This window comes from Neodiprion pinetum, chromosome 2 (assembly GCF_021155775.2).
Source record: "Neodiprion pinetum isolate iyNeoPine1 chromosome 2, iyNeoPine1.2, whole genome shotgun sequence".
NCBI classification, from domain to species: Eukaryota; Metazoa; Arthropoda; class Insecta; order Hymenoptera; family Diprionidae; genus Neodiprion; species Neodiprion pinetum.
Window position 1 is genome coordinate 27509435 of NC_060233.1, and position 14434 is coordinate 27523868.

General features: G+C 39.2%; 3 protein-coding genes across 3 annotated transcripts in view; 2 read left to right on the forward strand and 1 right to left on the reverse strand.

Annotated features, from left to right (window-relative positions):
• The window catches only part of Phlpp (PH domain leucine-rich repeat protein phosphatase), a 99838-nt gene that overhangs the window by 34024 nt on the left and 51380 nt on the right, over positions 1–14434 (reverse strand). The gene's annotated exons all lie outside the window — the stretch shown is intronic.
• Positions 1218–2172, forward strand: LOC124211415 (tetranectin-like protein). The gene is made up of 2 exons (XM_046610457.2): positions 1218–1725; positions 1793–2172. The coding sequence occupies exons 1-2, from the start codon at positions 1281–1283 to the stop codon at positions 1948–1950; spliced, it is 603 nt and encodes a 200-aa protein (XP_046466413.1). The 5' UTR covers positions 1218–1280; the 3' UTR covers positions 1951–2172.
• On the forward strand, positions 5029–8858 carry LOC124211414 (uncharacterized). The gene is made up of 3 exons (XM_046610455.2): positions 5029–5583; positions 5674–8485; positions 8577–8858. Exons 1-2 carry the CDS (start codon positions 5130–5132, stop codon positions 5829–5831), a joined length of 612 nt encoding a protein of 203 aa, XP_046466411.1. The 5' UTR covers positions 5029–5129; the 3' UTR covers positions 5832–8485; positions 8577–8858.

The following is a 14434-nucleotide window of genomic DNA, read 5'->3' on the forward strand; positions in this document are numbered from 1 at the left end:
TGTTGGAAGTTCTCACGTATCGACAATCAGAAAATTTAATTTCTGCAAGTCTTACGAAGATTGAAAATTCTCTCAAATCGTTTTGTTCTTACTCACACAGCGGAACAGCATGACTTACATATTTCTATAATCGACATCAACAGGATTCGGAATATTCTGTTCGCTCTGATCGGAGTATCCTTCAGTTATTCCGTGACAACATTTCGATATCCGTTTCTAAACTGAATAATCCAATTTTGCAAAACATTTATTCAGACACACTTCAATAATTGTGCCTCGTTGAAACGTTGTACATTCGCTCCACGGTCAGAACTCGCAATTTTATACTCGTTTGATCTAAGCGGATATTTCATTATCAATATCTCTGCTGAACACGCAACTAATTATACTTTCATATGAATACCGCCTGAATCGAAAAAAATTTTTCCTACTGATAGTGTCGGGGACTTAGATTTGATAGCCTTACCAGTGCCTGATAATGATGCGGAATTTCGTCAGCACGCATCTTTCGGAACTGGATGCAAAACGCCCATTCATCGTCGTTTGTAGAAAAAAAACAAGCTTATAGAGTCACGCGCGTTTGATTGGAATGTTGGAAAAATGAGTAACCGTTAATGTCGCAGCAAAACGTGATGTCACATTTGTCATACGACATATTGTCAAATTTTCAGGTGTTAGATTCCTAAAATCGCCAAATACACTTCTCAAACATCAACTGTACGATGATTAATTTTTTTTTACAGTATCATTCATCATGATTTGAAAAAATGTAAAACAAGGTTGAAAATCAATTGACCGCAATCTTCCACGTAACTTGAAATGCTAATCTTTTGACAGAATATTTCTTTTGACCCAAGCAACCATTTTATGATCTGCCACGGTGTAAAATCACAAATTATTTGTTTCTGAAACATCCTAATGCAAATGTGTAGAACAGAGAGTCGAAAATTTTTACAAAACATGAAAATATTCGTTACACGTGAATGAATACGTGTCTAATTTGAATACATACGATACTTCGCGACCCACTAAAGCGCGTTTTAATCGACCAGATGTTACTCAATAGTCACTCAACTGCTGCAGGAAAAAATTGTCACGAAAAATAATCTCGCGTCTCCGTCGAGTATCAGGCGAGAAACGCGTGATGTAATGATTCATGCGAAGGCAAATAAAGGGCTTTGCAAACATGATGCGCTACCATTCTTGTGCGATACGCGGGCAACCATAGAACACCAGTACCAACGGCATACACCGTATCGGTTTTACCCTTGTGATCGAAGATGGCGCCGATGATCGCTTATACGCTGCCCGCGATGCAGCTCGTGTGTAATTTAGTCATCCCGCAAGCTCCCGACCTAACGCGTAATAATTCAGATGCGAAAACTCAAAACGCACCTGTTGTAAACGACTCACTGATTCTGGAGCTTGACGCAAGTACAACTTCGATTCCACCTGTGACTGCATCATTGCCGAAGATCGAAGCGAAGACTCTTCCGGACGGCTATAAAAGCTTCCCCGAAATTGGAGCAGCCTTCAAGTTGCATGAGGAATTAGCGACGTTTCCAGCGGCTAACAAAAAGTGCATCGAGGAGGGTGGAACCTTGGCGGTGACTGATTCTTGGACCAAGTACGACATTGTTTTGCAACTCCTACCGCCGTTCTTAGATTATCGCGTAGGCATCACTCGCATGTACGAAAGCGAGGATTGGGTTGACATCAGGACAGGTAAGCTTAGACTTTCAACGGCCGTTGATTCTTTGAAACGAAAAAAGACTGATGAAATGTAATTTAGGATCGCCGCTGTCAACCATACCTTGGAGACGAGGTGAACCCTCAGGAAGATACATGTGTTTAGACATTACGAGAAGTTTCCGTGGACTGTGGAATTTCAATTGTTCGGAAGAGATGGGCTTTGTGTGCGAGATTCAAGTTCCTCAGAGCGACGAGTGAGGAGTCCGTAAATCGGCTGTCGTGACCACTGATCGGATTCGGGCAAAACCGAGGGGTTCATCACTGACATTGTAATCTGGTGTGCACAGGCTGCTGAAATCCTATACATCCTTTGTAATCTTTGTCATCTCGGTAATTTTTAGTTCCGGTTACCGCTCAGTCCTCAACTATTTTCATTTTCAACCACAATCGAAAAATATAGTTCCAGGTAGAAAATGAAAATTAGTTTTCTAGCTGTTACCGGAAAGTCTAGTATCCGTTACTATTCTTTCTCATTACGATCGCTGTAACTATATATTCTTGTAACTGTTACGAAAATTTAATGCTTGTGCATCAATAAATTGACGTTAAAGCCTTGTTTAACCAAAAATGTAGAGTGAACCGAACAAACTGATTTTGCGTTGCAACAACCAAAAAAGGATCGACCATAGCGCAAAATGGTTGCGCGTACCTCATTTTTCATAATTCCAACAATACTCAAACAGTTTCTTAACGATACCTGTTTTACTGAATTTTTCTAGTTATTATATCAAATGAAATTTTTCCCAGTGTAATTCTTGCAATTTTTGATATTTTTTGTACCTACTCCTTGAAATCTCGGTGAACATTTTCGATCCTTTGTAACATTGCTGTGATCTTCGCAATATTTCTGTAATTCCTGCAATAATTCCAGTCGATTCGTAATCAATTTTCGATTTTTGTGACTGTAATCAGTGTACGCGGGCAAGGCTGGTCATATAGTACTAACCATAAAATATTTCTCTACTGTTATTGTCAAATAAAAATTGGTATCTGAACCGAAAAGTTTCCTCAAGAATTAAGCTGTAACACGTTATTAAAATACGTACCAATTCCACTACGATTCACTTTTCACGGTAAAATGGCAAGTATGATATTTTCTCATTCTACTTAAGTTAATCAGAATTGATATTCAGGTTCGATCACCAGACTCGATTGATCTCTACGATGTACCGACACCTCAGACATTTCGAAATTCAAATTATTATTAGCCCCTCAGTTTTGTCGCTGAGTGACCGTGAAAATGGGTTCACGGACTAAAAATCGGACATTTTGGCTAACTTGATGTGACAATAGCCGATCAGTGACTATCTCGGGATGATCATTTTTCACGTGCTATAGTTTTTTCGAGATGCGTAATGGGTATGAATTCTTGATTTTTTTTTTATGGAATTTTTTTAAATAATTCACTTCGGAAGAAAAGAAGTTGCTAGAATTAGGAAAAATTCACGATAGAATCTTTCTTTAATTTCGTCTCCACATATCATACACAATTACGTGAATGTTTTGTTGCTGTGAGCGGAATTATTCAAGCAATAAAATCATGGATAGTGTTATTGTTAATGAAATGGATCTTCGGAGTAACGGAAATTAACACGCTCCCGTGTTTTGAGCATCTTCGAAACTCACTCTCCTCTATTTCGATTTCAACTTTGATTCGCGTAGTAATGTCCGATAAAAAAAAACCCTCGTCGACGACCGAAGACTTTGAAGATTACTCTTGGCCGAGTTGCTATTTTTCGCTGTTTCCAAGGATTGGTAATATCACAATTTTCACGCTTGAAATTTCGGGATCATAAATGGAAGAATTCAAGGGAAGAAAAGTTCCGTGTGGTTACTCTTCTCAGGATAGGTAATCTTCCCCGCGCAAATGAGGAAAACGCATTATTCAATCAATAGAGTTCATCGAATTTCTCAATAGTTCGAACATCTGTCGGCTACAATGGGATTTTTCCTAAACAGACCAACATTTTGATCTCAGCATCATTCTACATTCGTTTCTACAATCGTTTCGCTTCAAAACTCTATCCGTTCGTTAAACAGATAGCATTCGCAGAGTCTGGCATGTGTATAACAGTACAATTTAACCGAATATTTTGAAACGAATTTGTAATTATATGTGATTATAGTCTCTTATCACCGGGGAATGTTACTATCTTCGTAATAATGTTTTGTTCGAGTCCGGCAGTTCTTAGAATTACCGACAGATGAACCCCCGAATCAGAAGTCTCCTCGTATTTTACATTTTGTGATCATAAATTTTATCTGAGAATTATGAAAATTTTACGATACAAATCAGTGCCGGAATTATGAGGATCGAAAAGTGATCTTGCGCTTCGTTTCATCTCCAATGAAAAATTCAGCAAAATGCCGAACTGTTTGTCTTCCATTTTTACTTTCAGACTACGAAAAAGTTACATTCGAAACTTTTCTTTGCAAGTCTAGAACTCTCTTCATTTTTTTGCTAATATCGAGAGATATTAGATTTACGAAAATTTCACAACAGATCATATTTTTTATGGCGATAAGTTTCCTTTAAAATAACCACAGCAATTTCTATTCACGATATGTAGTTTTAAAGTAATAAACAGTTTCCATAAAAAAAAAGAATTAAAATGGATACGTTTTTTTTTTTTTTTTTTTTTTGTATATATGTTGATTACTTTTGGGGGGGAGAGCGCAAAAAATTCAGACATGATCAAAATAATTAACCACTTTAGTGCACGCGATACAATCCAGTAATTTTGCCATATGGTCTTCACACGTCATCTGAACACAGAAATTTTAGAGTTTAAAATCAAGAGTATCTTTACTCGGCTGCTCAAGCTTGGAAGCGAATTCTTAAATATTCAGAACGACGACCAAAAAATGAATAAGTAAATAAATAAAATAAAAACAGCCGGACCAGCAAATTCTAAAGTGTTGGAACCAACAAGACTTTCACTGCGATAGTAAAATTTTTGCAATACAGTCAAGTGGGCTTTCAATGTAGCAGACCTGTTAAATTTACCTACCGTCTGTATACTCAAGCCAAAATTTGCTGCTCCAGCGTGTTGTTTTATTTCGCATTTGTGACGAATAAACTTTATATCTCGATCGAACGTAGAAAATATATTTCTCTCAAACCACTCAATCGCGTTGTATCAAGTCAACATTTCTCAGTATTCGGGCACGTCATTCTTGTTCTTTGTAGATAAATGATTTCCTCTCCCTTCCAGCGCTTTGAATGAGACGTATATGAGAGATAAAATGACTGGCTCGAAGCCACGTAAAGTGCGTCGAAACATCGTGACCTGCCATTGTTGTGCGGCTAGTCACGAAGCACCGTCGACCACATCACATTCTTACCGATAGTGAATTAGCTACCGTATTAATCGAAAATGGCACCGATGATCGCCTACATAATGCTGCCTGCAATGCAGCTCGTGTGTAATGTAGTAATTCCGGATATCGATTCGAGAGTCGCGCTGGGTGTGTTGAAAAATGGAAACGTATCCATCGTCGACTGTTCTCCGATCGTGCAGCATGACGCCGATCCGAATTCAAATCCAAACGAGTCTGTATTACCGCCGTACATCGAAATGCCGATGACGACTCTCCCGGATGGCTACGAAAGCTTCCCCGAAGTTGGAGCAGCTTTCAAGTATCACAGCGATGAAGCTGTGACGTGGCAAGCGGCCACAAAGAAGTGCATCGAGGAGGGTGGAAGCTTGGCTGCGATTGATTCCTGGCACAAATTCGATATCCTGAAGCTACTCGTAACGCCCCCAAGTCACATCCACGTGGGATTCACTCGCATGTACGAAAGCAAGGATTGGGTCGACGTCAGGACAGGTGAGCTCGGACTTTTAACGGCCTTTGGCTTCTTTTTTCAAACACGGACAGTCCGATAATACGCGATATTCTCGACCCTTCGTGACTCAGGATCACCCTCGCCAACCGTACCATGGGCGATAGACGAACCTTGGGGCGATTACTACTGCGTCAGAATGCATCCAACGACGCTCGGATTGTTGAGCGACACTTGTTCAGCTCGACGGCATTACGTTTGCGAGATTGAAATTCCTCGGGGTAACAACTGAAGAGGTCGTCGGGGTTGTGAACGAGACAAACGCCGATCACGTTATACCAAGACTCCGAATGTGATGTCACGGTATTTTTTAATTATGAGCATTCAATAAAAATCCGCATTCGAATCGCAAAAGCTTTCAAGTCAGTTAACCGATTCCCGATCACCCGAGTAGCGACGCTGTTCAAAAACCATTTCAAATTTCTTTTTTCACCGAATTTCATCACGACGGTGTATTTCAGGATCGACTTAATCAGCTTGACATCTGTCTGAGACATTCATGATATACGACGGTTTGGTTACGGTCAAAGTAAGGTAAAATCCACCATCAAATCCTTCGTATTATTTTCTACACATATTTAACTGACTTTTATAAACGTTTTATTGTTGTGGTCGGAATTATTCGAGTAATCGTACAGAGGTTTTGTTCGACTATCGCGCTTCGGAGAAACGGAAATGGTGATTTTGCACGCCATTCCGTATATAACGAGTTTTGGTCGACACTATCACGTGACGTAAATTTCAATATTTGAACCAATTAGACAGGCCTGCGAAATATAACTTTAAATTTCTCCGTAAGACAACAATGCTTTTTTTTCTAGGTATTTAGGTATGTTGAATTAAAATATAGGGCGAGTTTTTCTTTTCAAAGCGCGTCGAGATTTCTTTTTAAGCAAGATATGCATATTTCCAGATTTCCGAACAACTTTTATGAAAAATCGAAGTACAATGAATTTATAACCGAACGTTTAGTTATCAAATGAACAGCATTAGTTTCAGAAAAAGACTTGAGGTGGAAGGCCACTGTGACGGCTGGAAAAATAACAGCTTTTAAAGAATTTTTTTCACGGGGATAACTTATTAACAAAGGGATCTAATCCTTGGTATTTTATTCAGTCTATATTAAATTTGTTTTATACAAATTTTTAGCAAAAAATATGCAAAATCAACAAAGATGTAGGCTTCGATTTAACAAACTAATAAAAAAATGTCCCCTCCATCGTGGTACTGATATGTGGACAAAGAATTATCTGAAAATATAAAACAAAATTTTATCAACATCTACGCAAGTGTAGCAATCGTTGTTGGTGGCTGTATTCACCTTTTTTTTTACATTCGATCACGGCTTGAAAAAAAAGGGTTATGACAAAAAAAATGTTAATCTCTCGCTATTCTATAAATAATAATTAAAAAATGTAAAGAAAAACGGCACCGTACGACGATAGCTACATTTGTGTAGATTTGATAAAATTTTGTTATTCATTCTCAGATAACCTTTCACCGAGATATCGATGCCACGATGGAGGGGAAATTTTTCGTTAGTCAAAGTCCATATATTTGCTAATTATAAATATTCTCCAATGATAATTTGTATAAAACGAGTTTGATATACAATTAATAAAATACCAGCAATCCAGTCCCCTTATTAATTGATTATCCCTGTGAAAATTCTTCAAAATCGGTTATTTCTTCGTCTGTCACGGAACTACCGTCTGTTTTTCCAGAAACAACTCAAGACAATCGATACACGTATCTCTGAACATTCGTAAAATTACCGTAAACAATTAGTGAAGGTAGATGAATATTTAAATATCAAAAATATCAACGCTACCCTTACGCATAATCAACACAGAATTGGAAGTTGAGTCGAGTAGTGCTAAGAAAACAGAAGGAAAATATTTTTTTCCGAAAATTTACGTGATAAATAGATATTTAAATGTTTCTTTCATCGAATATCTACCGAAATTATGACTCGTTTTTGTCAAGGAAAAACCATCGCAGGCCTGTGTTATTAACGAACTGTTGCATTGTCGTTACAGCTGTGATAAATACTATCTCTGATTTTACCCCGGTGTGGATATTTTTGAGAAACTTAGGCAGCTCCTATTTACTTTTTACCGAAGACGTCAAATTCGCGCAACATTCTTCCGTAAGTCGAGAATTATCTGTTATTCCGACCGACTTCAAACTTCACCCTCCCCTACTTCAATACGCTTCGGATGTGCGGGACATAATTATCGTTTATAATTAAGAGGATGAGATTAAATATCTTTAGCAAACTCGTTCTGGGTTCGTACAATCCCGTCTTACTACTTTCTCCCACGCTCCTGAGGCCAGATATCAGGCCGCAAGGCTACATAAATAGCGTTCAAAGCTGATAAAATTGCATCAGTGAGTCTGGAAAGCTACAGTTGGAAGCAAAGATGGCACCGCTGATCTCTTATACGCTGCCTGCGATACAGCTCGTGTGGATTCTTGTCGTCCCGGGAGCTTTAGCCGCGAATATCGCCAATTTGGATTCAAGTCTTGCGGTGCAGTCGGAAAATCCGAACTTGTCCAACGCGGAAAACTTGGCTGTCTCGGGGCTAAACGTAACTCCGACTTCAAATCCAGCTGTGACTGAATCGTCGCCGAAGGTCGGAACCGAGACTCTACCGGTCGGTTATACGAGCTCTCCTCAAATCGGAGCAGCTTTCAAGTATCATCGTGATGAAAAGGTGACGTGGCGAAATGCTGCGCAGAAATGCGTCGAGGAGGGCGGAAACTTGGTGGTGACTGATTCCTGGCGCAAGTTCGACGTCGTTCAGTCACTCTTATCACCCGGCGATAAGATCCACGTAGGAATTCGCGAGGACGTATCCGGGAATTGGGTGGACGTCAGGACAGGTAAGTTAACGACGGAACTTTCAATGGCCTCTGATAATTTTCAAACACAGAGTCGGATAATGTATAACGTCTTCGACCATTGGTTATTTAGGATCACCCGTCCCGACTGTACCTTGGCAATCGGTTCAACCTGCCGGTCGAGGCTACTACTGTGCCGCAATGTTCAAAAATGTTCGAGGACTGGACAATCATTGGTGCCAAGGAATCGAATATTTCGTATGCGAGATTGGGATTTGAGTAAAAATTGCTGAGCGCGTAGACTCGCGAATATAACCATTAATTAGCTGATAACGGAATCCTAGATGCGTGTTACTGCGATATATTTTGTCATTTTACTCGTCGAGTAATAAAAAGTTGGTGTTTCAATTGGAAAGGTTTTCAACCACAAGTCGATCGATTTACTTTCCGTCATATTAATCAGAAATTCCGTCATCTCGAAAATCTTCCGAGACTACGGTTTCCAGTTAAGGAATTTTCAAGAAATTTTCCGACGGGATAACACACGTGCGCATTGCGATCACATGTTGCACGTTGTTCCAAAAAGTACTTGCAAATGTCGAAATGCCTGGTGAAATTTGACTCTTCTAAAAGATACTACGGCGAATTATAAAACAAATCCCAAATGTCTGGGATATGCGACGAACACCCCATATTACAAACACATTCCATCAACGGTTTGGTATTTCTATAGAAATCTCAGTTGAAAAATTTGCGAACTCTGTTCTGTTCTGTTCTGAAAATTTCCTGTGACAATCTACCGAATTCACGATCTCACTTCAAAATGCTTCAAACCCTAAAAAAAAAAATGATCCGACAGTCGAACAAATTTAGATACTGAAGTCTGACGTAATAACGATTCGCGTGTGATTGAAAAGCTTAAAACTTTCTCAATTTGTCGAAAACCTTTCCAAAATCTCATAGAATGTTTATAAATTCCACGTGGAATTTTATTCGTCCGTTTTCGCTCAAGGGCAAATACAAATCTATCCCGTTCTGTTTTCTTCCTCCATTCGTTTTTCATCGGCAATTCCGCCAATTGCAGGTGAACGATCAGCCGCAGCGGAATTCAGATCAGAGAATAATCATGTAAATAATTTTAAGACATCAAGATTCCTCAAATTTCAGAACTCCTGTAATCAGTGCTTACCGCTTGTGCAAAACTCATCGATTGGACTTTTCTATCGAATATTAGCTGTCGAATTCTCATCATTTCCAGCTATCGTGGGTAAACAAATCTGGCCCAGCTTGCGTTTTGTTCGGAAAAAGTTTGATCAAGTGTTTTCCAAGCTGTTGCCCAAACTCTGTGGATACCGGATTTCATTTCGAAAAAAATCAGATTCTTCTTATACACAAAACAAACATTTCGTCATTTTTCCGACGAAAGAAATTAGCAAAAATTTCGAGGTATTAATATTCATCGGAAAAAACGACTTGACGTGTCTTTTGTCGACGGCAAAGCCTGGAGAGTTCTAAGATCGTCAATCATATCTGAGTAAGTACGCCTGTTCAATCTTTACACGCGACGATTTTGAATCAATACCTGTAATAATGCTGAATCACCGTTACACGTTACGAGCTTCGCCTATTCAAAGTGAACGTATCCTTGACCAAGCAATAAAAAGTCATGCGTCCCTAATTCTCCCATCCCTCGATCTCCGTAACTTTCTATGGTGTAAGGTACACGGTAAGGGATTTGTATATGAAAGCTGCGAGAAAAATCGCGAATACCGCAACCAATTCTGGAAGTTTTGCGGGCTGCACTTACCGGGTGTAATTATTCCGGCTGATATCCTGCAGGCTCACTTTTACTCTCTCAGTCCCTTTGAGAGTTTGTCCCGAGCTAGGAGCGCGGTTTATTTGGAGTCAAGAGGCAGGCGACGAGACGCGGATTCTTTCCCTTTCATCTTGGAAATTGGCAGCTAAATATTAACCCCGTAATTTTGGTCGCCCGGACATTGGACTCGCCTGTTTCACTGAGAGAAATTTCTATTTTCATGCGTTAGCACGATCGAAAAATATAGTTCTGGATACGAAATGAAAATTAGTTTTCTAGTTGTTACCGTAAAGTCTAGTATCCGTTACTATTCTTTCTCACTATTGTCACTGTTGCTATATTTTTTCTTGTAACTGTTGCGAAAATTTACTGCTTGTGCAACGATAAATTGACGTTAAAGCCTTGTTCAACTAAAAAAGTAGAGTCAACCTCAGAAACTGATTTTGCGTTGCAATAAAGAAAAAAGGATCTACTGTAGCGCAAAATGGTTAGGCGTCCCTCGTTTTTCGCAATTCCAACAATATTCAAAGAGATTTTTCAACGATACATGTTTTACTAAATTTTTCTAGTCACCGTAACAAACGAAATTTTCCTCATTGTAGATGCCTTATTCGCGCGTTCAGATTTCTTGTATACCTGCAGTTAATGAGGCACTCCGCAAGCGTGATACACTCACGGAGTGCGGTGCGAGCTACGTTTGTTCGATTAATCATGTGCAAACAATACGTCAAGCTCTGTTTGCCAGCCTGGGTAGCTTTACACGATTCTTGGCAGGACGTCAAGCTCGCTTTGGCTCTCCGAACTCTCGACTCCAGCATGCTTGCCGGCATGGGGCTTTGGTCGAAATCGATTCGTTTTATCGAGTTCCAATCGTCTCACCGAAAATCAGCATTGACCATTCGGCGAAACGTTGGGTAGATGTGAAAGTTCACAGAGATTGGTGACATTCAGTCTTTGATAGTGACTTTAATGGATTTCGAGTCACGCAACTAACTGTATATTCATAAATATGAGGGTGTTTGAGAGAAAAATAATTTGTTTAAGTTTGAAGAGAGGTTGTGGCAAAATATGAGCGTTACAAGTCGCGTGGATAATCACGATCCGTTGATTTTTCACTTTTATACATCATTTTAAATTCATCAAGAATGGTGGATAAATTTTTGTTTTTATTGCTTACATCGATCATAATATCAATTTACGTCACTAAGAAATTTTGCTCAGTGCACTAAAGAATAACTTGGTCTTAAAAGATGATCACGTTACAAATGGATCCGGGTTTCTTAAAGTTCTCAAAGTCGACTAATTCCGATCCTTTTCTATCGCAAATAGAGAATCTCGTCACTGCGGATCGAAGGATGTCAGGATCGCCGTTTCTGACGCTCGTTTCCTGCCAAAATATCCGATTCCAGCCCGGAAATCACCGGCAAACGACCCGGACGCCAGGGACGAAACAATCGGAGACAAATTTCTTATCCCTCTGCAGGATTGCTCAACGTGCTTTGTGAACGAAGCCTGAAGATCCCGCTCAGCTCAAGACCAACTTCATTCATCTCGATTCATCTCACGTAAATCGTTGCGCTTCTCACACCTTTGCGGAAAATTGTACATTTGCTTAGGTGTTATGAGAGCCGGGTTGAGTTCTGTATCCGGTTTGCGATTTAAACTGGACAGTTAGGTTTGTTTGTCGTTATGTTTCATCCCGTGTCCTCAGATTCAATTTGAAAAAAAAAGTTTTTCTCTTCTCTACACGCCTGATATTTTTCTGTATCAAAACATTTGAAAGGCGGTAGTTTTGGAAAATCTAAACGAGCAGTTTCTTACAGTCTAAATGAATATACTTTTCAACGGATTTTTGCTGATTTTAGAACCGTCTTCGAAATACCCGAAAAGCTTGTCAAAATTTCTTGGTATTTTGGTATTGCGGTTCAGTTTAGTCTATATTCTCGACAGCGATTTCAAAACGTTGAGCTTCACTTTTCCGGAGGTAAATATTTATGGTCAAGTATTATTTCATAGCTTGGTAGTTTTCAATTCTCAATTTTTAAATTCTATGGTTTTCAATAGTTATTTCAGCCTTTATGTTTCCTCAATCGGTGTTTAGTTCTGAGTACCAAAATCTTAGATTTTAGTTTTCACAACTTTGATCTATATCCAGACTCTCAATCTTGCGTTATTTCGAGTTATCAGTTCGCGTAGCTTGCGGCAACGATGGTTTTGTAGATTTTGAATACGAATTGTCAACACCAGCATCCAGTTATCATTCCGAGTTATCGCTTCCAATTTTAAGCTGCACATTTCTCTTATTTACTCCTTAAATAACATTTTGCTACCAATACGTTTTTGCTCTCAATAAATGTAGTTCGCCATAACTCATTGTCAGAGTCAGTCCTTTGTAGTTTTCTCCCGCATTTTCTACCACAACCACATTCCAAATAAGTGACAAGCTTCGGTTGTATCAGTTTTGTTTATAACGCCATCGCATCAATTCTGCAAGGCTTTTCAGAATTTTTATTCATCTTTGGCTTTTCGATAATTTTCATTTGTGACAAGTTTTTCTTATATCGTAACTGTCTGTCGGCACATTTCCAATCTCCCTTGTCACCTGGTAATTTCGACTACTTAATTACACAACTCAATCGTCACTTTTGATTCGTTACATCAGTTACACAGACTTTCGCAATCCTACAATTCTCGAACTTCTCTTTCCGCCAGGTAATCACGCGACGCTAAATCATCCCACCGAAAAGCTTTGACTCGGAAATTTTCTCACGAAAAGCTTTACGATACGTACACCGTGCATGTAAATTTCGTGTCAAATATCCTGCTCTCCTTGCCAGGACTCTGACAATGGCACTCGTTGACCTCGCAATTTCATTTTGCTTCGTTTGCATCCGGCGCATCCTGCAGGATGTTGAAGCTTTGACATTCTGAAAGGAACCGACAGACACGGCATCTGCGTCCCGAGACAGGGGTGGGTGGGTTTCACCGCCACTACGAACCACGACAGTAAAATCTAGGTTTATGATTTAGGTAGACGCGTTGCTAAATATTCAAGAGACTAGCCGGTGCCGCTTTGTTTCGCAATACAATAAACCGACAGTGCCTTCATTATTAAGACCCCGTTTTGAATTATTAAGGCGGGACGATATACGCGCCATCCTTTGTGTTATATTCGCCCCGCGTTATACTTACTTGGTAAATTGTCTCGTTTCCAGTTGTTTTCTCACTGATCTTCTGCTCTCGTGGATAATAAGTCCCGCATAATTCATCTCATACGGTATCGAACAGCTAGGCGAGACTCGGAATGAAACAGGTTCGTCTGTCGGTTTTTTTTTTTTTTTCTTATTAATTACCGAACCCTGGGTAACTGACAATTTCTGAAAATCCCTAACTGATGCTGTTCAAATGCATCATGTTTCAGAGAAATTTTGAGAAATCTATGAATCATCGATCTGCAGTATTTGGATAGATTTCAACGTAACACTTTGCCATGTAATATTCCATTATTATTATCTAACACGATATTGAGCGAGAATGAGTGACGTGGAACAAAGTAAGACTGTCCGTGGATACACTGAGAGAAATTTTTAGTCCCGGTTACCGCTCAGTCCTTAACTATTTTCATTCTTTACTACAATCGAAAAATATAGTTTTAGGTAGAAAATGAAAATTAGTTTTCTAGCTGTTACCGGAAAGTCTGGTATCCGTTACTATTCCTTCTCATTACGATCGCTGTCGCTACATATTCTTGCAACTGTTGCGAAAATTTAATGCCTGTGCAACAATAAATTGACGTAAAAGCCTTGTTTAACCAAAAAAGTAGAGTAAACCTCACAAATTGATTTCGCGTTACAATTACCAAAACAGGATCAACAATAGCGGAAAATGGTTACGCGTACCTCGTTTTTCGTAATTCAAATAATATTCAAACAGTTTTTTCAACGATACCTGCTTTACTGAATTTTTCTAGTTACTGTAACAAATGAAATTTTTCTCAGTGTACCATTACCAAAGAAACATACACGTGGACGAGTATGAAGTTAGGAAAAAACGTTACTTCGCACCTTTAGGAATGTATGAAATTTAGAAAACTACGACAAGCAAAACAACCTCTTATTTTGAAAAGCCAATACTTTGAAAGTAATTCTAAAATTGGGCATTCATGATTTGTTCAC